At 38.9% G+C, this 26,187-nt stretch overlaps 1 protein-coding gene across 11 annotated transcripts in view; it reads left to right on the top strand.

Annotated features, from left to right (window-relative positions):
• The window catches only part of WWOX (WW domain containing oxidoreductase), a 675,021-nt gene that overhangs the window by 334,471 nt on the left and 314,363 nt on the right, over nucleotides 1–26,187 (top strand). Inside the window, exon 9 of one of the 11 annotated variants that reach the window (XR_005222210.2) lies at nucleotides 14,149–14,228. The exons of 9 other annotated variants lie outside the window; for them this stretch is intronic. Coding sequence is in view for 1 of the 2 variants with exons in the window: in XM_037877519.2 (XP_037733447.1) it covers nucleotides 14,149–14,150 (2 nt within the window). In the remaining variant the exon portion in view is untranslated. Of the gene's footprint in view, nucleotides 1–14,148; nucleotides 14,229–26,187 lie in introns of those variants that run through there. One more of the 11 variants, XM_037877519.2, reaches the window with a different exon arrangement.

Raw genomic sequence — 26,187 nt, forward strand, 5'->3', positions numbered from 1 at the left:
AAAACTTGGGGGTACGCAAGAAAAATCAGACTCCTGAAAGGGGTTCTGTAGTCTAGAAAGGTTGAGAGACACTGATCTCTATCAATTTCCCTGTGTCTCACCAACCCTCTATCTCTGCTTAAAATACATCTCAGAACCCATCTGCCCTACTCTGCCTATGATCTGACAATCATTGGCCAATTTCCCATAATAGTGATCTCTTATGAACCCTTCACATCTCTTCTGACAAACACCAGGAACCACTGATTTAAAACATCTACATGAATGTTAATGTTCTATCAGATTTAGGACTAAGATATAGCTTCCCAATTAATATATTAAAAAATGGGGCAACTATGCCTTAGTATATATGAGAGAGAAAGCATATAGAGTCCCCAACGTTTACTTGACTTAATATTTACAAAGAGATTTGAAAATATAAAGACCTACATATAGTAAGTACTATGCAGGTTTTATGCTTCTGGGAGTAGAGAACATGGGGACGGGGTCTGGTCCTCCATTACGCTTAGGCTTTTTTATGCCATTCTGTTCATGTAAAGGAGATGGAAATCTTCCCTCCCCCGCCCCCAAGGCACTTTGTGCAATGTGGGGCTTCATCTGCTCTTGTAAAACTGCCATAGCAGCCTTACATCAGAACCCCTCCCCAGACCCTGGCATGGAGGGTGGGTCTAGACCAGAAATTGGGAGGGAGGGAGGGACGGGGTAAAAAGGGGACATGGCTTGAGCAAACTGTGCTCTGGCTATTCTCTTCTTTCCATTGCCACCATCGGCCTCGAGAACCTGAGTGCACACTAGAGCAGCCCTGACCCTGCTCTAATGGACATTGGAGTGGGTTAAAGCTGACGAACTAACTATCAGGCCTCGTGTCTGTATTCTCTCTGTAAAGTGTCATAAGCACTATAATGATCTATATAAATTTTAAACATTAATAATATTTCTTATATCATTAATCATTTAGTGCAAATAGTTGGCTCCCTGTCCCTCTGGAAATCTCGTATGATTTGAGGGCATAGTACTGGAGCACTGAGGAGAGATCAATAGTAGAACTAAATATAATTTTCAATGACCAAAAAGCCATACACAGTTAGGACATCCCTACCTGAGTAATCACATTCTTTTCCTCTACCATACGGCTACAGTTGTAGTCAGTGGAGGTCCTCTGGCTGGAGCTCTCTTGATATGTAAGATTAGAAAGGGCCCCTTGACTTTGTAATACTTGAGGGAAAAGAGACTTAGTTTGTTGGCTGTGAGGATGTATTGTAAAAGCTCGTGTGTTTGGGTGTTCACTTGAGATGATTGAGATTTGGGTGGGATGAGGATTTTTATCTGGGGTGATTAGGATTTTGTGTGAGCTCAGGTAGGGAAATTTCAGTTTTGTAGACTGGCACCTTTCATGTGGAGCGAGGTTGTCAGTGTGCTATTGCTTTTTTTCCGTCCTAGTTGCAATGCATTTTTAATTATCTGTCAAGGGAGCCTAGAACTTGGGATAGTGCTTTTTTTTTCAAAATCTGGAGATGCTGAAATCAAAATAAATAAATAGATGCCAAGTCTGCCATGACTGACATAAAGTAGAAGGAAGCCTAACTATTAAAATAATTAGCACACCTAGACAGAAAGGAAGAAGAAATTTTATGTCGTGTATGATAGTTCTGCTCTACTCATTTCACTCCCTCAGTCCTCTAGTTCTGATGTAGTTCAAATAGACTAGTAATTATACTGCATAATAAATAATTCCATAGCTATTTAATAAAAGTTTTGTGGTGCTCTTCAGCGCAGTCAGGATTTTAAATTTTTTAGTCAAATATGGTACCTCACTGAGCCTTTATCAGGTAGCAAAGATTGGAGAGTGCAAAAATGAGGCATCTTTTAAGTCTCCCCCCATCCCCGCAACAGGGATGAATATAAGAATAAAAAACCTTTACAAAAGCTGGACATCTCCCAGAACACAAATAAAACTCCTTCCCATAAAAACAGACTGGTGAAGTGCCTGTTAACATTGTATATTGTTACTGAATATGATGAGCAGAAATGTATTTTTGGGAGATGACAGGATGCCTATAATTCTGGGGCAGAAGCAAATAATTATAGGAACAGTGAATGTGTGGAGGGGGGAGGGAGGCGAGGGGCAGGTAGAAATAAATGTTTGGCTTCATCATAGATGTTAGATCATCTGTAGATCATCTGTAATTGAATAGTTTGCACTAGCATAACGCAATTTTATCCCTCTCAAACTGAAAAGTTACTTGGGTAAACTGCTTTTGTAGAATTTAAAAAGCAACAAAAAATTTTCACTAAAGACCATTAAGCGGCCTCAAGCCCCACGTTTCAGTGTTCATCATTTGTACCGATTATAGTGTGACAGCTCTTGAGTTTCCAATGATAACAGCCATCTGACTTGATCTGAGTTCAATGGATTTTCACTAAAATAGAATCATCGCCTTTGTGATGGATAGAAAAAGTAAAGCAATACATCCTGATAAATGCTTCGGCTTTTTTTCCCCTTCCCTTACTGTGACCTTGTACAATCTATACGTGAGCAAAGCTGAGTCCTGGCCACTGCTGCAACGCATCAGGACTTTGAAATTTAAGTAGCTCTGAAACCCATCAATGGGGTGAAGGGAGAATGGCCTGAGAAAGCAATGGATCATGCTTAGAGGACTCGCAGGGAAACAGGGTAAGCTGAAGGTCAATACGCAGACATGTCCTGAAGGAACAGCTCACACACTCATTCACATTCACATCTCAAAGCCATTGCTGCTGTAGCACTGTGAGGAGAAATCAGTAGGCGAGTAAAATAAAACAAGAATTTCAGAGCATATAATTTCTTCTCGGAAGCCAGTGGCACAAAGGTACAGTATAAAATAGCTGTAACCTATAGTGGAGGTGCAGAGCCCTAATCATCCCATCTGAGTTGCAGGGAGCATAACACAACGGAATCACTTTGAGAACAACTGCAGGGTAATGGAAACAAAGTTTATAAGTCCTGATAATTGTGAGGAACATTTAACAATTTTAGTATGTCATTGATCGTTTGTAACAGAGTATTCAGCAGGGCCTGAAAGTGAGCTAAACTAGAAAGGACACTGTCTGAATCCATGCACAGGCAGACATATAATTAAAGGCCTTTATATTTAGTAAATTAGACTTTGTATTAATTACTATAATTGTGATGAAAAGTTCTTCCTAAGTTTCCAGTCAAATTCTCATTGGTTTTGATTTTTTTTTTAAAAGGTGCATGCTGCCAGATACAGATTAGCCTGGCTATAGTGTGCTTTTAAATAAATTAAATAAATAAATAAAATTAGTACACAAATTTGAACCCCCAGTTACCATGCCTAAAGCAGAAATTGCCGAACAAGTCAAGAGGCTTATTAGCATTTTATGGAAATCAGTTATTACTGTTCTCCACTTCCTTAATTATCCATGTTATTTCAATACAACCCTTTCTTTGATGTCCCAATTCTATATTTAAATAGTGCAAGATTTCTATCATATCCTCCCGCTGAGGTTTGTTCCATGCAAAAAACATGCCAAGAGCAGCTATTTTAGAGACTACTGGGAAATGTTTAATTGGTTAATCCCATTTGAGTTATGAGGGTGTATTGCCATGCACAGAAAATCAGAAACATGTAAAGTACTGGCTAGCAGAAGTTTACTAACACTTGCAAGACTTCCCCTAAAATTTAGACCTGAAGACATTTCATTTCTTAGGTATCCAATGGGAAATGATTCAAAGGAAAATCCTTCAAACTTCTTTGAAATGTGCTAACTGAAATATTTTGAATTAAAATAAAGTCATTTTCGTTCTTGCATTGCAAAGGGGGGCCCTCTTTACATTTGAACTAATGATAAAGTGACAATGAGAAGAGAACAATATTTCAACCAACCTCCCCACATACACCCCTGCCCTCCCCAAAACTTAACAGTTATGTATGACTCAGGCAGCACCTGCTGTTGCAAATAAATGACTGTGTTTCACAGGTTAGCATGTTGTGAATTTCTCACAGTTGTCTTTGTGTATATTAATCTTGCCCATTATAGCATTTGATAGTTGCTCATTAGAATTAATTCTGCAGAAATGGTTGCTTTGCAGCATCCAACTTCCCTGCTTTAGACTGGAGAGACTTCAGGGCAAGGTATTGGCAAGTATTCTTGTCTCTTATGTTAAGAAATTAATAGTCTAACCTCACTTTTTATTCTATTTTTTAAAATGTATTTAAAATTTTTGTTGCAAATAGTGAAGACAGAATTAGTGAAGTGTCTCTGAAGTACTTTGCACAATTAGCTGACAGGTGTGCATACTTGATTTGGTTATGAAGACAAGTGCTAGATACAACAGCGGAGAAAGACCATTGGATCAGATTGACCAAATGTACAATGCTTCAGCATTTTCAGGGGGTTAAATGAAAACAAATAAAAGAGCAGCCCCATTTTTTAAAATCTACTTGTTAATTGTAGCAAAAGGCGCCAGCTGCATTTAATAAATAATGCTAATTTCCACATTTGTTGAAAATTGGCAACTAGCATTATATACTGTAATGACATAGTTGTTAAGAAATATCTAAAAAGTACAGCAGTGCAATAGTTCTCTCCAGAGTGAGTCATTTAATGAATAAAAGTAGGTAAAGAAAGGAATAGTTCGTTATTTTTTATTTTATCTTATTTTATTTTATTTTACGTTTTAATCATCGTTGCGTTCTTCTTGTGGATAAAGTGATTATTTATGAGTGTTTTCCCAAACTAAGATTCAGATTGTCCAGTTAGGAGCATTGGGTTACAAGCTTTCTCATATTTGCAGTTCTTGTAAACACGTCTCTCTCTTAACAGAAATAGGTTAACTTATTAAAAGGCCTCTGCCAGAAGTGTGGATTGCTGAGTTTCCATCATTGGGAAGTACACTGTTCCAATTCTGAAATTATACAGTCTAAAATCATCATCATGTATTTTCATCAGGATGAAATATCGGGAGCTCTGCTTAGTGCAAGGTTTTATTAATGATGTGCTGTCAGAAGCTGGATGCTCTGCATATTTGCATATTAAACAGCTGAGTGAAGAAACATTCCTTTTATTGCTGCAGGGAATAAATCAGTTTAAAGCAAGTTCTCATCATTTATACTCCTTTCAGCTAAGTCTTCTTTTATTGAAATAAATTGTTGAAGTGCTTTGCTCATTCTTTGAATACTGATGAAATTTACCTTGATAGGGCCTCAGGAAAAATAATATTTTCTTAAAGGTGCAGTGTTGTTCTTTATCTAAATAGAAATTATCTACAAGAGAATCAAAATGAGAACTTTTCTAGGCCATACAATGTTTTAAGATGTTCTTGTCTATCTTTATAGTTCTCTCCAAAAGGAAAAATCCACCATGAGACATAGTGTGTTTCTGTTTTGATTGTATATACTGATTGCTGTTTCAGTAAGAAGCTTCTTATTAGGACATACTACTTTGCATTCTAGGATTAACATCAACTTCTGTTGTCTGTTGGTGGCAACATGAGTTTAGAAGTCTGTTGGTTGGACGAACTAGAACAAAGTCATTAACAAAGGGGGAAAAAGTTTGCAGAATATTTCCTGCTCTTCCATTGTGCATGAAATGAAACACAGAAATGTGTCATATTCTAAGAAGAAGCCTGGATTCCCCGAATTTATGTAAATAAATCATTTTGAAATCACACAGTAGGTTAAAAGATGATAAAGAAGAGATTGAATAGACTGGCATTTCCAGGCAAGGACCAGAAGACAGCAACAGTAAGAAATCATTAAAAATAAGTGAAAGGATTGTATGTAGCTGGACAGAGATTTTGCTTGTTTAATTGAAATAGAGTTCTTCTTCAAATTGCACTCTGCAAAGTCATACTCATGGAATGTGCTGACTTTGTGGACAGTGGAACCTTCTAGTAGCAATACCTGTTGCAGATGCCTTACCTCTCCCCTCCTGTCTCTAGCACTCACACTGCTCAGGGGTGTGGCCCTGTGGAGGGGTGGGCGAGTTGGCGTTGTTGCCGCCTCAGTTCCTTCCAACCACTGCAGCATTAGGACATGAACCACCTTACAGCTCTTTTTCTCTGTAGTTAGTGCTGTGCCCTAAAAATATAATATATTAATAAGTTTAGTTTGTGACTAATGATAGTAATTGAGTGTTAGGTAGGTAGTATAGATAGTATAGTTTATTTAAAAATTAAATTAAGAATAGGTATTAGTAATCAGATAGTTTACCTGTCGACTATGTTGGATGTTAAAAAAAACTCAGCTTCAAGGTGTCGTGTTGGATGGTCTTTCTTTCCTCGGACACACATGATTGGTGTTTGATATGCTTGGGTGAAAATTACTCACTGGCAAACTGCCAAATGTGTAGCACATTAACCCCCTGAGCCAGGAAAGAAATGTAACATAGACTGCAGCTCCTTCTCTTGAAGGAGGCATTAGCATCTAAGCCTACAGGATCTGAAAGTTCAAGAGAAGTTCAAAAGTAGGAGACCAGTATCTGCTCCAACTACTTAGGATCTAAAAAGCCATCAGGATCCATAACAAGAGTTTTGGCTTCGGTGCCAGGCTCCCATTCCAAGACAGCTGACATTCCGATGGGCAGATTCCCATATCTGACCCCAACCACGGTGCAGCGTACTTCAATCCCAGATTCAAACAGGCATCGGAAGGATCCACAACATGTGCATGAAACTTCTCCCTCAGTTCCAAGGAACAGAAAAGTAAAGCATGTCTCCAGCGGCTCCTTTGATCACTTGCATGGTACGGAAACAAAATTGAAAGACTGGGGATCTCGTGATGTATTCAAATCTGTGGGCCCAAGATTGAGCTGTGGATCCGTTATCAAAGAACCAGCGGCACATCACTGAGGAGACAGCTCAAATTGACTCACTTCTTCACCATCCTACTGACCCAACTGAAATTTAGTCCCATCCAGATAAAAGATCAAGACGAGGGTTTCAGGGATAGTTCTTATTTCATTTCCACTTCCACCCCAGATCCTACTGGGTTGCCAGGAAAGATCATTTACCCACAATCTCTGTTTAAAGTTCCTGCTTTATGGGTCTCACTGATGGCTTCGGTGTTGGATCTGGAATTGGAGCAGAGGTCAGACCAGATCCAGTACACATTTTGAATGTACGCTCTTATCAGGGAAGAAGTGTTCAGACCAGGAGGGAACACAAATTTCCTGGGTATCCTGTGGAACTATGATACCAGACTGGCCAAGCTGGCAGAAATAGCCTATGCCTCGATGGATGTTTGACCATATTGCCCAGCTCATCCTTTTTCTTTACATGAGAGGAGACTGGAGTCTCGAGGCCTGGAACAGATTCCAGTGCATTTGGTGGAGCAGAGATATCCAGATCCTTCAGCTATGGATCCAAGATCTTCTGATCATTTATCCACGCAGAAGAAGAGGAATTTCAAGAGGGCTTTCCACAGAATGTGTTGCCATATGACTAGGGGAGTTACAGTGCAGTTCATCACCTGATGAAAATATGGGAGTAGTGACAATTTCATCTCCCTCTGAGGATGCAATTCATTTCCATGAGTTAGTGTATAAGATGGCATCAACCTTGAGTTTGCCATCTGTAGCATGAGAAGAGACTGCATACCCTGTATTTGATATCTTAGGATCGACAATGAATCCTAAAGTCTCTTAACCCATATTAGAAGGGTTATGGCAACCAGCAAAGTCCCTTTGGTCCAAACCATCTTCATGCTAGCCAGTTTCTAAAAAGGAAAATAAATTGTATCAAATCCCACAGGCAGGATTCTTTTGCTTTCACATATATCTGCAACCAGGCTCCCTGGTCATAGTAACTACACTTCAGAGATAGAGATCTTGTTTTCAATCTTCTACTCCAATGGATAAAGAGGGAAGACAGTTAGATTGTCTGGGTAGGAAAACATTTTCTTCATCCTTAAATATGTGTATAGCCAAATATGAAGTGGTGATAACCAGATATCAATATAAATTGTGGGAAAATATGACTATTTTTACTAAGCATTTGCCAGAGAGGACCTGTCAGGGCTTGTCCATGGGCGTCAGCAGTGTACACCAGTCAGCTGCTAAGTTTCAATCAGGCAATGAGTGGTGGGGTTGGAAGCAAGCCAGGTCAGAATGCCAAGATCAGGAAACACGTTGCAAGTTCAGGCAGATAGAGTCAGGATCTAGCTGTGTCAGGATATCAAGAAGTTGGGGGTCAGGCGCCAGGTTATAGGCAGCAAGCAAATAGCAAAGTCAAGGAACACTGGTAAACAAATATATTAAGACATTAAAGTTCAGAATGCTCTCTTGGGGGCTATTATTCCCTCCCTGTCTACCTTAGACTGGTTCTCTACTCTTGACCTCCAAGAGGTGTATTTCCACATTCCCATAAGACCATCCCACTGAAAATACTTATGATTTGTCCTTGGTTTACACCACTTCCAATACAGAATCTTACTTTCTGGACTGCACCCAGAGTATTTACCCAGTGTTTAGCTGCAGTAGCGGCACATCTAAAAAAACAAGGTATTTTTGTATTCCCATACTTAGACAATTGGTTGATGAAGGGCCAATCCAAAGAAGAATTAGAGGCAGCCATTCAGAACACTTGTCTGTTTGGAGTCCTGGGTCTCCTCATAAACAAGCAAAAATTATTTCTCATTCCCTCTAGAAAGATTCCTTTCATAGGGGCAATAGTCGACTGTCAAATCAAGGGCCTGTCTGCTGGAACAGAGGTTTTTGAAAATAACAGTTTCTATACATTCACATGATACAGCCAGTTCAAACAATAGGTTTTTTTCTGAAGCTTCTGGGACTCTTAGCATTGACGACATATGTAACCCCCTATGCTAGACTGAGAATGAGACCACTAGCATTGGGTTCTGAAGAATTTCAGTCCCACTATAGACAGCATACCAAAGAAGATTACAATACCTCAAGAAAAAATCATTAATTCTCTAACGTGGTGGCTACATACCCAGAATGTTCTCAAGGGAGTGTTATTCAACTGATCTCAGCCCAAGTTAACAGTAACCACGGATGCATCCAAGATAGACTGGGATGCACATCTTCACACCAAGGTTGTAAGGGGCCTTTGGAGTCTGTCCCCATTACACATAAATGTATTGGAGTTGTGGGCGATCTGTTTGGCACCCAAAGCATTTCTCCCACAGATACACAATACAGTTATCGAAATTGGCGGCAGTTTATTATGTAAATAATTGAGGGACTCATTCCATCCACCTGTGCAACTCCACTACGTGGAGAAAAATCCACACTTCTGCATCTCAGTATGCACTAGATTTGGAATCCAGATCCGATGCTTATTTTGGCAGGGCAGTACTTCAGTCACTGTTCAAATAGGGCTTCCTCGCTCTTTCCTTATTGAGGTGCTGCTTGCCATAATTTCCCAAGAGTGACAATATGCACAAGGCACTTGAAGAAAAAATCGAGGTTACTGATTTGTAACAGGATTTCTTTGAGATGCAGTCTGCATATTCAGACTCCGTGCCCACCTTCCCTGCTTCTGCATAGTCCTAATTGTATCATTATTTGGTATTCTGCTTTCACGTTTAGAAGGAACTGAGGTAGCAGTGGCACCAACACCTCCACCCAGGGTCACACCCTGACCGATGCAAGCATTAGAAACAGGAGGGGACGGATGAGGCATCTCCAACAGGCATTGCTACTAGAAGGTTCCGCCAGCCTAGTTTTACCAGGTCAGTGCATCCCAAGAGTATGAAAATGCAGAGTACATCTCGAAGAACTCCAGTTAAATGTAAGTAATCTCCATATATCCATTGAGAATCAAAAATATTGAGAGAATCCAGCAATGGAACTCTCAGGAATACCGGTTTCTCACCTGATGTGCTGTTGAGTGATATTTTATTTAAAGGCTACTTTATTCCATAGGCCATTACCGAAGTGGAGCCTGTTTGTTACCATAGGCAGAGAAATATGCTCAAAGAAATTATCAAAGGAAAAAGTAATACTGTTTGTATTCCCATTTTTTATCTTAAAAGGTTAACAGCATCAAACCATTATATGCCCTTTTTATGTCACGCAAAGTATTGTTACAATATAAATCATTAGTGACAGAAGCTTCTTGTTTTTAAGTGGAAAATGCACATTTAATAATATGAAAATAATGTCAAAACATCCTCTCCTACATTATTGCCAAGTGAACTATAGCTTTTCCTTTACGTTTTAGTTTTGGAGGCAGGGTTTAGCAAGAGTATTTTCAGATTTTTAAAAAACAGTGATACATTGCAGCTGTAGTTTATTTTAATTGGACAGCACTAAGTGAGCTGACTTTATGATAACAGTGGAGCCAGCAGCAAGTGGCTATATGTTCACTTTAAAGCTTATATAGAAGAAAATCAAATCCTTGAAGCTAAATTCATAAGGAATAAAAATGGAGATACTTCTGGATCACATATATGCATTTGTCTCTCTATATGCCATCAGTGTCACTTCTATCCTCAAGGTGGGTATCCCCTAAGGTTAACTTTACACAAACGTTATACACACTGTCTCATTATTAAAATCCTGATATTAATGATAACTTGTTTTGGTTTTAATTGTTTATATTGTATTTAGTTAGTGATTTTTACAAGATATGATGAGTACAATTACAGAATCTTCAAATACAGGATATACTGTTAGAGCTGGAAATACTTTTATCCTTCCAAAGATTTATTTGCTGACATTCTGAAGTATTATCCCAATAAAAAGGATGTTGTATCTTTGATTTCTTTATTATACAAAAATATAAAAGGGAGCCTTACTTAATGTAAAGTGCTTGTTGAAGTCACATGCAATTTTTGTGTGTATGATTGAATAGTATATCTGGAAAATGCACTTTCTGAAATTTGGGTTAGAGAGGTAATGTGGTTAGACCTATTGTACTTCACAGGAGTACAATATATCCTCAACAGGAAATAACTGTCATTTCCACTCCTTCTTGTCAACTGTTGAGAATAGCCCACTTCCACCTTAATTGAATTGGCTTGTTAGCACTGACGCCCCACTTGGTAAGGCAACTCCCATCTTTTCATATGCTGTGTATTTATATCTCTCTACTGTATTTTCCACTCCATGCATGTGATGAAGTGGGTTTTAGCCCACGAAAGCTTGTGCCCAAATAAATTTTAGTCTCTAAGGTGCTACAAGGCCTTCTCGTTGTTTTTTCTGATACAGACTAACACGGCTACTACTCTGAAATCTAATACAGTAGTGTCAAAGATGACAAATATTATGATGTGGGATGTGGAATATAAAGTGAAAACTACTGTAATGGGTTGAAATGAACAAGTTCAGGTTATCCATACATTGAGACTCCCTCCCCAAAACATCTCTCTGACAGCACCCCAGTTGCTTTTCCCTTTCTGGAAACCCTGCCCACCGGCCCCAAGCTCTATGATATTCTTTTCAACAAGTGCCTACTTTAAGTATTTGTAAAACTGATTGAGAGAGTAAGCTGGTTGGGAGATGTCTGTTTCTTCACTTCCCCTTCTAATCACCAGAAAGGTTCCTGTAACTGCACTGTCCCCAAGGGTTTCTGCTTTCTCTCCTCTTCCCCAGCACCACATCCCATCCATCATCTTCCTCTTAAAGAGATAAAAATGCTCTGTCATCATCACTGCTAGCACTGTGGCTGGTGAGGTGGTGCTTTGGGCAAGGGGAATGGCGACAGCATAGATGACTGCACTAATCACAAGTTTCTGGGACTGGTTCTATGTACTTTCGGTGGACTCTTTGTTTAGCTTCCTCCATGGCCACCCACTTGGCTCAGGCTCCTGGTATCCCCTGACTGCAAACTTCCAGCACCTTTTGTCACCTAATATGATACTTTCACAGGCCTCCCTATGTACATGCAGTTCTCAGGTTATCCCTTCTTTTGGTGATAGTGTTGTGAGGTTCAGAGGTTGCATTATTCACTCAGTTGGGTTCTAGTACAAGTCTGAATGGAAATCTCATTTGCTTTAACATGCTATGCAATCTGAGACTTCCTCTGCCCAAGCGAGTGAGATTTCATTGATCCTGGTGCTGTGATTCAACAGAGAAGCTGCCACAGCTTCAGCATCAAAATGTAAGGTGCAAAGAGGTAACTGGTTTATCCCTTCCTTTCCTCTATATGACCATGAGAAGAAAGGAGAAATGTGAGCACTATAGCTTTGTTAACCAGGTTGATTTGTTTTGTTTCTGGGAATCTAAATCTAAAGACAATTTGTTTCAAACAAAATTGCCATTTTGTAGGAGCTCCATCTTTTCTGTCCTGTACCTTTTAAATGGCATGTTTTGGTCAGTGTTCACGCCAAGCTCTGTCTACATATTAACTCTGTTTCCCTGTCCCTTTGCTTTTAGATTGCTGTCAGTTACTGTGCAAACTGCCCCTCGATCTCCTCCTGGTCTGCTTAAGGACACCCCCTTTGAGGTATCAGACCTTGAGCATCACCCATCTCTGGGTGCAATCCCATGATTCTCCCACTCTCAGACCCAGGCCCTGTGTAGCAGTCTTCTGGTACTAACCATGATTACCTGAGCAAATCTGACTTAGGCTCAGACCTGGCAGTTCTTTTCCTTCTGGGAGCAATGACAGTAGTGAATACAGTGACCAGTCAGGCATCTTAAAGCAAAGTATCATTTATTTAGAAGAAAAGCATTTCAGAGAAAGCATATTTTAAAAACAACAAAACAGACTGCATGCATATCTAGCTCTCCCTAAGGATTACCAGTCTCTGGATTGGGGAAAGTCCACTTCTCTAGACTTCCTCCCAGAGTCCGTCTTCTGGACATCTCCTGATAAGTGACCCCCTTCTCCTCCCAAAAAAGACCGTTTTAACTTTTTAGTGTTCTTTTGATCTCTAGCCTGCCAACTTTGGCACAATGTCTTGCAATCTATTAGAGACAGGAGATGGGATTCTTGAAGCTAAAAACTTGATCCATTGCCTTTCAAGTGTGGGTGCTGCGGTGTCCTTATGTAGGTCTATTGCCTCTGTCATGTTTGCTGTTCCCACAGCCCCCTAGTAAATAAGATCAACACATGCATATAGGACCTTTTAATAAGCCTCCACAGGGATACAACAATTTTACCTCACTGCCCAGGTCACTTACAAAAGTCATGCCATTATTACATATCATTAGTCATAGATGAATACAGAACAACTCCAGGACCACACTGCACACTGAGAATACCACATAATTGCTGGTACACGGGTATAACATATGGATGTTTCCTTGCATCCTTGCTGCACAACAACCCTGGATACAGCTCACTGTCTTGAAAAGAAGTAGGCGGGAACTGATTTGAAAAATTCCAGGACAAAACTCTAGACACTTGTTTCATGTGGTGTACTTGATCTGAAATATTTCCTGTATATATAATACATTTTAAAATGATAAAAAAATCTGTCTTTTTATCTGTAGCCAAAATTATGTGTGTGTGTGTGTTTACCACATTTGTGTATGCAAATAGAGTAGTTATTTGCATGTGCAAATACAGGTTGCTGTGTGTGTCCAGTATAACTGACCCAGATTTTGTGGTGAAGTTAAGGCCTCTGAAAATGTGACCCAGGAGGGTCAAGTGAGGAGAAAGAAGCCTTTTAAAAAGTCACATTAGAAAATGGTTAAACCAACTGTGACAGATAAGACAAACAGTCATATATTTGGGAGTCTTGTATCAACTTTACAAATGTTATCTCAATCTCTGAGCCAGGTATTGAATATTGGCTAGTTGGAGTTGGTTACCAAGCTCCCTCCAGGAACTAAAATCAGTGGAGGCTAATTATTACAAACCCCGGGACAGGCACAATTCCAGAGAAGTACCTTCACGTGGGGTGAATTGCACAGACTGGCTCAAACCTAGGAGACACGGACCTTGTCTACATTAGTGACAGCTTGGACCACAACCTTCCAGTTTAGAAATACCAATCTGGTGATAGTATAGTTGCCAAATTCTAAAAATTTCTAGTGGACCCTAAATCTCTACAGTATCCTTGGTTTGTCTGGATATTTTTGTTTGGTTTTGCTTTAAGATTTCTCCATTTCAGTACTATAAACTAGAGTGCAGTTTTACTGTAGAGGGAAATAACTGCTGTATATGCTACTAATATCTGCTTTGTTCTGCAGTAGTTTATACAGCATTTCAGAAGATCTTCTTTTTTCCAACAGGATATGATTTCCTTCTGCTTCTCTTGAAGCCATACAGTAATATATTGATTCTGTACAAGAAAAAAGAAGTCTTCACTACTGTGAGTTAGTTACTTGTACCATAAGTGTATATGTCTCAATTTACCTTATAGTACCCTGGTCGATACATCCTTTAAACTGACCATTTTTATTTTCGTGGTTGTCCTTTGATTTCTTATTTAACTTCTTGAAGCCAGTGATTGAAATTTCTGAGAAGTCCCACTGCTTGAAAAGTGGGGGAGGATTGTCTCATACCTGCCATTAAGGGGTTAATTGTATTTATCACTTTATTATAATAACTATTATAATTAAGTATTATTTGTATCGTAGTTATGATGAAAAGCCCCAGGCAGGATTGGGGGGCCTTGTTATCTGAGGTATTTCACAAATTGATAGGAGGCCATAGTTCCTGTCCCAAAGGTCTTATAATAGACAAAATGGACAAAGTGGGCACATGGAACATACCACACAAGCAAAATGAGGAGAGTAATGGTTGGCAAATATATTAGTTACAGAATTTGGGGTCTTTTTGGGTGGGGGGGTTGCTTTACTATATTCGGAAGGGCTAGTGTGGGATGAGAGGAAATAGGAGTAGGGGATGGATTAATGGGACAAAGGAAGGAATGGATGGGGAGATTGGTGTGGGTAGAGACAAAAAAGTGAGGGATGGCAAGGATCATGGATGGCAGGGGCATGGCAGCAGAGGAACAGCAAGCCGTGCGAGGCTATTGGTCACAAAGCTAATTAGCAGAGAAAAGAATGTTCATTGGTTAAACTGTAGAAAGAAGAATCAGACATCACTAATGTCCAAGCAGCTGTAAGGACTGTTTTTGCTGCTGGCCCCAGCTTCTGCTAAGGATCTTTGTTACAGAGGCTTACTGTGCCCCAGGAGCACTCTTACTTCTCCTTCTTCCCTGTGGTTTGCTTTGGGAAGATGTATGTGTGCAAGGAAGGGTATCTGAGACCTGTGTATACACACATACACACACAGCCCAGGATTGGATATTCTACCTACCAATTCTTTAAATAAATCTCTATCTTCAGCTATACACTATTAGTAGAATAGGTAGAATATCCAATCCTGGGCGGGGGTGTGTGTGTGTGTGTGTGTCTAGAGGCCTCAGTACCCCTCCCAGTACTCTCCCAGTCCAGATTGGATTGATTGATTGATTGATTTGTACAACTTATTAGCATTTTAAAAGTAAAATACAATTCAGGTAACACAACCATGTGTCTGTTTTGGTACCCAAAACAAAGATGAGATCTGAATTACAATAGCCTTGCTAATTTTAATATTCAGTTCTTGTCTATATTAAATCATTTGTTCAGTTGAGTTGTTATAAATATTTAGTGTAGTTAGAGTTAAGTGAATGATCATTTAGAGATGAGTACATGTTTTATGTTTTGTTTTTCAGGGTACCTTAATTGTAACTGTATTTTGTCTTTGTGTGTTTTATTGGGCTGTGTATATTTGTAGTCTGTGAGGCTAAATAATGGAGAGAGAGAATCCAATAAACATCTTCTCTAAGGGTAACTATTATCTAAGGATCAACACTCCTGGTTCCTGAGGTCTTTGCAGTGTGGCACCAAGAAAGTGATTCAGAGCTCAATTAGCTAACTTACTTCCCATATTTATTATATATTAGCATATGTTAAAGCACAATTATAAGTAAAGTTCTTTAAATGTTTTCATTATAAACACTTTTAAGGGAGTCCAACCATTTTTAATTTGCCCATATAGAGTTAAAAAGCATGTTACACATTCCCAAATTAGGTACAACTTGAAAAGGAGGAGGGAGGGAACTCAACTTTTGATTAAATTAGTTCTCTAATCAGAAGGTAAAGGAGGAACTGCAAACCCATGTAACAGAGACCAAGTTCTAAACAGGATTAAATGATAACATGGTAAGGGGTGCAAAGTAGTCCGCAGCCAATGCCTCTAAACTGCTAATAATTCACACAGAACAGAAAGATTATTGTTATACTCCCAAACAGTATAGCAGAATCAACCCAAGAGGAGTTAAACTGAAGAAACCAAGCCAAAAAATGTTGAAAGATTTATCAGTCTTATAGGTAATAGGTGAGAGCATAACAAAAAACTGTATATGTGTGTATACATCCAAAGGCTCAGCTTTTCCAAAATGACTCTTGATTTTGGAAGCCTTCATTTCTTGGCCTAGTCGGAGACACCTTGAGCACACACCTTCTGAAAATCTGCCCCCTTGCAATGTCTCAAGTTGGGCCAAAAAACAGAAGCATACAGAATCACTAGTCACTTTTGAAAATGTTGGTCATACAACATATAGAGGAATCACCAAGATACATGCATAACAAGAGTAACTAGCTATGTGATGTTACTGTAACCACGCCCAACGCACGCGCACACACTTTTCACCTACCTTCACCTATTTATTCACTTTTTGTTATTTCTCAGCCATTAGAATAGAAGCTCCTCAAAGCAGAGAACACACATATTGTCTGGATCACTCGGGGTGCAATGAATACGAAAAATAACCTCATAGCATGAAAAATAAAATTCAAATTACAGCTGGGGGAAAAAAATTCATCTGAAACTTATTCAACACAGCTCTAATTAAAATCACCATATTTTTTTTCTCCTAACCAAATGCTGACTCTTGCTTGCTAACCTCAAACAGGATTCCAACCCCTCTTCCTAACCACACAACTCTTTTCCAACCCTAAAGACGCTCCTTCACCTCTCGTTTCTCTATCTTACCCTCAGCAATCTCCATTTTTGGTTGTATTGATTTTGGGGTTGTGGGTATTCTGAGATGTGTCATTTTTGCTGAATATTTCTTGTATCCTGCTTTATTAAAACTGCTACAAAAGGACTGAAGCAGCTTTGATATGGTGCAGAGTTCATTGTCATTTAAATCATGGATGTTTGAAGACAGTAGTCAGCTTGGCACTGAATGAGATGAATTTGAGAAGAGTTACATGAGAATACAGTGGGCTAGCTGTCTGAACATTTGTGTAGCTAAAATTGCTTGGGTTTGGCTTCATATTTGAGCATTGCTTTATTTTCCAAACAAATTTCTGCTTTTCTAAATATTAGTAGGAATGTGATATTGTCCGAGGGATAAAAATAGTTATCAAGTTTGTGATATTGACTTCAAAGTTCTGGCAATGTCTTTTGTTAAATGTATTTTCAAACTGTTGTCAGACACAACAAGCCCTACTTTCTTGTTAAAAGCTCATGTTTCTTTCTGGTGACAGCACCAAGATTTGAGCAGCGAGAGAGAAAGTTCACAGGAGGCCCAATTCCCATTGTATTTACAGGGTTCTTGTTTAACTGAAAATATTCTAACCCACAAAATCTCTGACCATGTTTCTTTCACTTAGTTCAAGTATCTTTTACTCGAACAAACACAGAATGAAACAACATATGGAGAGCAACTCCTTTCTCTCTGTATCATGAGAATAGTTCTGACTCTCTTTAAGAGTGTGAGCATCGTTAGAATCAGGTGCACCTGACTCGAGTGAGGTCAGGCACTGCCAGATGGGATTCTTAAGCTCTTGCTTGAAGTTGACCCTCTCCTGTGCCCCTTTCCTTCTCCTCCCAAAACACCCCTGGATCATTCTTTAGCTAGCCCAGCAATGTGGCAAGATGTGACAGAGCTTGTATCATCCTGTCACACCGTTCAAACTATGAGCTGATGGACTACACTGTGCTTGTTGCCTCTGAGGCCCATGGCAGTTGGGGTGATCAGCACTGATTAAATACCCTTAATTCTCCCTTTCAGCAACAATCCAAGCCTTCTACCTTAACTACCTTTTTATTCCATGCTGCTCTTAAGTGAAACAATCCATTAATCCATAAGAATTGTAGTATGTGGGGCAGATTTTTAAAAATTTATTTATAATTGAAAGCTTGCTATGCTTATGTGTAGCGATAGATATAACAGATGCATTATTTTATAAACGTGATACTGGAATTGATTTTCAAGCCCTAGATAGGTGAACGTGCTTTGTGTGTGCACTGCTTCTATAATAATTGAATAATTTCTAACATCACGGGTGATCTAATACTGTACAATGCACATTTCATTAAGCAATATCTGTTTGTCACACCATACCCAATCCATAAGTTCAAGTCCATTCTTGGACTTACTTTAATAACACTTACAGGAGGTTGAAATTCAATAAACATCTTCTAATGGACTCTTAGTTCATAAAAAGTATTAATGATATGACTTTTTTTTAAGTGAGAGTGCTCCAGAATTTAATTCATTGCTCTGAAACCTCATAAAATTGATACTGAGAGGCACAGTTGTTTCCTGAGCTGCTTTCTTTAAAAAAAAGTACAACAAACCTAGACAGCAGCAGTAATTACAATGATAAGAAAATTTAATTATAAAAACCAAAACTTGGGAGTTTGGATTGAGAATCTCATCACTAATCCTTCATTTTGTGTGTATTCAGAAAGCTGGAACTAGCTCGTTGGTTACCTATATGAGCTTTTACAAATAAGGAAATTAAGGCAGGCATTATAACAGTTATCCAATGTATCTTTCCTCTTTTATGAGATCTGATGGTATTTAGGCAGATAGTGTTGTCGCTAAATTCAGCTTTCTTCAAGTATAAGTTCATTCTTTCAAACAGAGGAACTTCAAAAAGCCATAAAATCTGTTGTAAATGAATAAAGCTGTGAACTTGATGCACATGCATAATGCTTCTATAAAAGTTTTATAGTAAATTACTTGGACCATGATTAAACCAGTTCAGTCTGGATACTAAGAGAGAGCCTCCCTTTCAATACTAGTATATTTGGCAATCAGAACTGTTTTTATCGGGAAGGAGCTGGAGCAGTATACCTTTGCTGATTAATGTTAATTGCAAATTCTGGTCTTTAAGGTTGATATATCTCCTTCTTTATGAATCAAGTACTGTCTAGCATGACCAGGTCACAGGCAGGCAGAAATAAACAGCAGGGTCCCAGGTCTCAAGCAGTACTATTGTACTAACAGTTCTTCATGTGTTCCAGTTATGTGAAGCTTTCTAGGGGAGACCAGGTCAAACAAATCTGCCAGGGAGCTGGGTTAATCATTTGATTAAAGCAAGCACTTTAAATTACCACTCGACTACAGGTCAGATGTGAGACTCTTAGACACTGCACTGGTGGGCACACGCATGCTACTTCCTGATGTTCTAAGCCATTTCTTCTTCCTCCAGATTGACAGTACATAAGTCGACCTCCCTCCACTCCTGCATCTGTTGACCAAAAAAGTATTTTTGAATCTAGGTTAGTAGTAGCAGTGATAAGTATTTTTATTCCAAGTAGAGGGTTGCTGTGGTCTAATATTAAACCCCACCCGAAACTGACTAGGTCACAGCCAATCTGAACTGAACCCAGGCCCAAGAACCTTGAGTTCTTTTCATGCCCAACCTGAACTCAACACTTGTAGTTGGATCCCGTCAGATTCTCAGGGTCTAGCTGAGAGGAGCATGCTAAGGTATTTCCCCCAGGCCTGCAAGGTCCACTGTGGTATGGGAGAGGACAGGGCTTCAAAACACTGCATTGTCAGCACCGCCCCCGCTTCACCCCACCAGCCAGTCAGGAAGCAGATGGGTTAGGACCATAGTTGCAGTCAGTGGGGGAGGGAGTATCTCATCAATGGCTGCTTCCTGTCTAGCCAGTGGGAAGATGTGGGTGGCAGCGCTGACAATGCAGTGAGTAGAAGCCCAAGCCCAGCGCAGCCTTACCCACAGCAGCCACAAAACAGGCCACTGAGTCCTCCCCTAAGATACATCCTTGGAACTCAGCCTGAACCCGACCCAAGCCGAAATTGTTGAATTGTTTTCTTACCTGTCCCAAACCCGACACATGAAGTCAGATTCCATTGAATTTGGGTTGAGAGTACATAAGAGCACATAAAAGGCAGACACATTCAATAAATATTTCTGTTCTCTATCGGGAAAAAGACAGATAATATAGTCCCATCATATGGTAATTGTAACACTCTTTTCATTCCACTATTATCTCTGGTGGGTGTTAAACAGCAGCTGCTAAAGTTAGAAATTTTTAGATCAGTAGGTCCAGATAATATGCATCCAAGGATTTTAAAAGAGCTGGCTGAGGAGCTCACTGAAGAGTTAATGTTGATTTTCAGTATGAGCACTGGAGATGTTCCAGAAGACTGGAAGAAACCTAATGTTGTACCCATTTTTTAAGATTAAATGGGATGACATGGGTAATTATAGGCCTGTCAGCCTGACATCAATCCCCAGCAAGATAATGGAGTGTCTGATACAGGACTCAATTAATAAAGAATTAAAGGAGGATAATATAATTAATTCAAATCAGCATGCATTTATGGAAAATAGATCCAGTCAAATTAACTTTATATCTTTATATCTTTTTTTGATGAGATTACAAGTTTGGTTGATAAAGATAATAGGGTTGATGAATACTTAGACTTCTGGAAGGTGTTTGACTTGGTACTGCATGACATTTTGATTAAAAAACCAGAAAAATATAAAATTAACATGGCACACATTAAATGGATTAAAAACTGGCTGTTGGATTGGTCTCAAAATGTAACTGTAAATGGGGAAACATCATCGAACAGGTGTGTTTCCAGTGCAGTCCCACAGGGATAGCTTCTTGGCCCTACACTATTTAACATTTTTATTAATAACATGCAAAAAACATAAAATCATCACTGATAATTTTTGTGTCATCTGCGAACTTTCAGGAAGTGGTAAATAATGAGGAAGACAGGTCACTGATTCAAAGTGATCTGTAAAATGGGTGCAAGCAAACGATATGTGAGAAAGGTATAACAAGATCCAATGGCTGGATGTTGAACCTAGACAAATTCAAACTAGAAATAAGGTGTACATTTTTAACAGAGTAATTAACCATTGGAACAATTTACCACAGATTGTGATGGATTCTTCATCACTGACAATTTTTAAAGCAAGATTAGATTTTTTTTGTAAAATATCTGCTCTAGGAATTATTTTGGGGATGTTCCATAAAGGAGGTCAGACTAGATGATCACAATGGTCCCTTCTGTCCTTGGATCTATGTATCTATATCAGTATCTTAAGAGTTGAAAAAAAAATTACAGGAATGTTATAAATATCCCAAAACCTATAATTAGAAACACAGGAAAGCCGGAGGTGAAGATTATTTATCCAAACATGTTAAGGTAAGGAAATGTACACTTAAGGCACCAAAACAACTTTTAAGTCTGTCCTCTAGTGATTCCAATCAGTAATCATACGATTATGATTAAGGCATTTTAGTGTTTGTTAGATAGATCAGATTAGATAAACCTGCATTTATTTTTCCTCCATGTTTGCTGTCAGTAAAGGTTAGAGTAGTGACAGTTTCCTTCCTATGGGGGTCACCATCTTTCCGATGGGAAGCTGGATTTTATTCCCACTGGAAACTTTGGAAAAAGGTAGTGACCATTTTTAATTCTTTATGGAATTCTCTGTGAAAGAACATTTGTCAGTCCCATCTGACCAATAGGAAGAATATCTATTTCCCATATGAAGAATAATGGCAAATAGATAAATTCTTCAACTAAAGGCATTATACTAGATTTCTGTGAGCTGTAACTCTGTGGGAAGTTTGATGTCTGTGTTATTCCTTTACTCAGATTATTTAGGATAAAAAGGTGGTATGACACAGTGTGCTAAATTTCTTAAAGGACCCATTTTTAAAACTCTCAGACTAAGTGGTTACTTGTAAATTCATTCTGTACTCAAAGTAAATGCTATTGTACTTAGCAAAGTGGTTGAACTACTGTTTTAAGTGCAAAACTCAACTTAAAAACTTTAATTTTGGAACGCAATTGATACTTCCATAATAAAGGTGGAGGGAAAGTGTCACATAAAACTGTAATATAGTAGGCATGAAAAATTGTATAGTAATATGCAATATTGAATCCAATATTCTTTAAACAGTCAGTAAAGAAAAGGAGAATCTATGATTCAATGTGTTAAACTAGTGATTATCTATTAACTGTTAAAAGGGGAAGATATGAGTTTCTGCTTATCTTAGATGAGGAGGATATTTTTCTAAGATCAGCTTGAGGTAAGATGTGTTTTAAAATAATTACAAACGTTTTTTAAAAATGTGTTAGAAATGATCGTGTCAAAAACTTTTGTTCTGTTATTGCTGATTGTTCTTTTTCTGCTGATACGTATTTTCATTAACATAAGGAAAACCAGAAACATATTAACTTTATAACAAGGAGGATGTATATGTGTCCGTATACATGTATGTGTGTATACATACATACAAGCTTGATTTTTCAACTTGTCTGCTTGAATATCTATCTATCTAAAGTGCAAGTAGACATGTTGAGAAATCAAGCTTGCCTTAGGAAAAAATTTAAAAAGGGACATTGTCCTTTCTTTTTCATCATATGTCACAAATCAACAAGGAGCAAGGCTGTTGAAATAAATTTCACAGTCTTTAATTCCAGTTGCATAAGTCAAAGATCAAGTTCTATGATCTTAGCACCTCTTGCTGCTTCTTAGTCTTGCCAATTTATAGTCAGTTTGATTGTTTTTTACCCCAGTAGACATTCTTCAGGTTTCTTATTCCCAAAGTTTTCTTATTATCATTCAGGGTCCTGAGCTTTATGGGAAGAAGAACTGAAGTGAATTGAAGTGGCACTGTTTAGTTCATAGGGGAGAAGCAGAGATTACATGAGAGGTGTATACAGTAATGAATGACACAGAGAGCGTAAATCAGGCACTCACATGTTCATTATTTTAAGGCCAGAAGGGATTATTGTGATAATTTAGACCAGAGGTTCCCAAAACATTTTTGTTGAGCCCCCCTTCATAGATTCATGTCCCATGTGCACCCCCTCTTTCTAAGGGGGTAAGAGGGAGAGGTGCCCTCTATCCACCGGGGCCTCAGAGTCAGGGGGTGCCAGGTACCCACAAAGGCCGTAGGGTGGGTACTCACCATGTGGCAATTAAGGAAACCTACCACACCTTGCAGCAGTTGGGCAGTCTTGGCTGCTGGGACCCAGTTCCCTGCCCATCTTGCTCCCCACTCTTTCCCCCTTTGTGCAGGGGAAGTGCATGGGGCTGCACCGAAGTGCTGGGTTCAGATGGGGAGCAGAAGATTGCATCTTGGGAGTACTGACCCCATGCTGAACAGAGCCCCCAACTCTGGCTCTTCAGCACAGCCTCCTCAGGTCCTCACACTGCCCAATAACTTTGTGTTCCCCCAGGGGTGCTTGCCCCACAGTTTGGGAACCTCTGATTTAGACAAACTTCTTGAGTAACACAGGCCATAGAATTCACCCTTTCTCACAGTGCAAAAACAAAGGAACGGTGAAAAGGAAACACACTTTCTTCAGTGCCCAGTTCACCTGTGGAGCTCATTGCCACAAGAAGTCATTGAGTAGAAGCGTTTAGCAAGATTCAAAAAAGGACAGTTACATAGATAATGAGAACATCTTAAAGTCACATTAATAAGGATTATTGTAAAACCAACCCTCATATGTCAGAACAATTTTTGAGTTCAGGAGAAATTTCTCTTGTGAGCAGCTTATTCCATAACTATTCACTTCAGGGTTTTGTACATCTTTCCTGGGCACATCTGGCGCTAGTCACTGCCGAAGAAGATATAACACCTGTACTAGATGGAACCTTGATCTGGTCCAGTATGGCATTACCTATGTTCTTATGTCTGGCTGGCCTTCAGGATTCTCTCTCTCTGATAAAAGCCACATAATGTTACTATATTGGTCCCAGCTACCCACGGATATCACTTGTCTTTTCTGATCTGTGTTGTGGGATCTGGTACCCTTGTCCAATACATCAGGTCCCTTGAGATTTCAATTTTCAGTAATATGAGACTAAATGATACAACATCCACAACCACCTTGTTCTCAGATGTCTTCTGAATCCATATAATGTGGTTTTTCTGAATTCATCGAATATATTGCTCTGTCACTTTTTGGCTAGGTTAGGGAGTTATAAAAACTGTTTAGTCCAGACTTTGGTCTTTCCTGTGTTATCCACCTTTCTCCACTCTGTCAGCCTTTCCCCTCACTCCCCATTGCATCTGGTTTACCTGACATTTCTCCAGTCTATGTTTCACCAGGGGATGATATTTTTGGTTTGTATCTTTCTTCCTTACAAATATTTCCTGCACTGTAACTTGCTCACTAAGCTTCTCAGGAAAGAAGAATTAATATGAGTATCACACAATGATAATTTCAGTAGTTGTTATTTAGAGGCATTATTAACAAATTGAAGCTGATAGGTTTGTATATAACAAGTCAGTAACTTACCTCTTCAGAAATATGTTATAATTAGAATAATTGCACAAAAAATGCAATATTTTGCAGAACTAGACCAAAGTGATCATATTTAACAGGTATATTAAATGATTGTCAGAAATGGCTCCATACCCTTTATTTTCTCATCACATTTCTTGTGCCTCTTGGTTTGGGATAAAATCATAAGCTGGAACTTTTCCTTACCTAATGTTTAATGTGCATATGTGATCAATTGTAACTGAATTTAAAAATAAAAATAGGCATTTCTTCCTATCCAGACATGTAATCAGTGCACATTTGTGCCCCATAATAAATGGTAGTATGCTGCTAGCAAAAACAACCCAACAACAAAGAAAAAGAAAAAAAACCCACCACACTCTGAATATGCTTGGAGATAAACTGTCATGATGAAAAAGACACTCACACATATAAGTGTAAGAAGCCACACTTTAGCTCTTAGCACACATGTACTTCTAAACTGTGAAAATATGGAAGCAAAAGGTTGATTCATTTGTCAACACTTAACTTTTTCATAAGGATTCTTTATTAGAATATCAAATACTGTGGCTTACTCCCCTAGATCTTGATTTAAACCACTAGTAGCACTCTAACTCTAGGAGCAGTGATATTTCACCATGTATCATGCACCTCTACTTGCTACTTCTAAATTGCTTACTTATGTCTTGTGATGGGTCCTTCAGTTTCTCATAAATTAATAAGGCACCTGTGAATATTTCCAGGTTTTAGAAGTCCTAGTCTGTTCCAATACAGGGACTGTAAAAAAGAGGACAGATAAAGCAAGTTATTTTTCCTTTAGAATGCTCTTCCACTATGAAGCAAAATATTATTAATCTAGACTGCCTGCTACTTTCATTTACCATGTAGCTGCTCCTGGGATTACAGGCACAAAGGTTTCATAAATTTCAAATGAAATATGAACATTTGTTGTCAAAATACTGTTAAGCTATAAAAGCTCTGCTAGTAGTTGTCCTGCTTTTTTATTGTAACTTTTATATCCATGGGCATTAGTGTGTTCTTGGGTATGAAGGGGAATTTTTTCAACCTCACTATCAATTTTTTTCTTGATTTTCATCCAGGTGACAGATATCAGGGCAGGGGATTGTAATATAGATATTCATTTATATATATATAACTCTTGCGGCTCCCCTCTGTGATTATGTGGCATTGCAAGGATCTTATCTAAGTAGGTATAATACAGTCTATATACTGCCAGAGAAGAACATAAGGAACACTGCTTCACCCCCTTTTCAAAGGGCTATGGCTACCTTATCTGCATCCCCTCTCTCTCAGGGACTGGCCCTCTCTGTAGTATTCAGCCTGGTGGTGATATGATGATATGGAAGTTTTCGGCAGGCATGACAGAAATTAGAGGCAGAAAAAATAGAGAAGGGGTTGTGTCTGGCTGCTTGTACAGGGGCTTAAGGCCCAGTTTTTTAAATACGGGTGCTTAGAATTAAATACCAAGGCTCCAAATGAGAGACTGCTATGTTGCCAGTGACATGGTTATAAATAGTCCTAATGAAGTCAATAGGACAATTTATGTTGATAATATTATATGTGTAAGTGTTTGTGGTATTAGACAGCTAAATCCACATGTAGACACCTAGTAAAGTATCTATAATGGGTGTATTAATGAGCCTAAATATGGATTTAAGTGTCTATTTTAGGCACCCAAATTAGAAAATTGGGTTCAGAGTGTCTTGTTAGCATAAAGACCAGC

The sequence above is a fragment of the Chelonia mydas genome, chromosome 12 (assembly GCF_015237465.2).
Source record: "Chelonia mydas isolate rCheMyd1 chromosome 12, rCheMyd1.pri.v2, whole genome shotgun sequence".
NCBI lineage: Eukaryota > Metazoa > Chordata > Testudines > Cheloniidae > Chelonia > Chelonia mydas.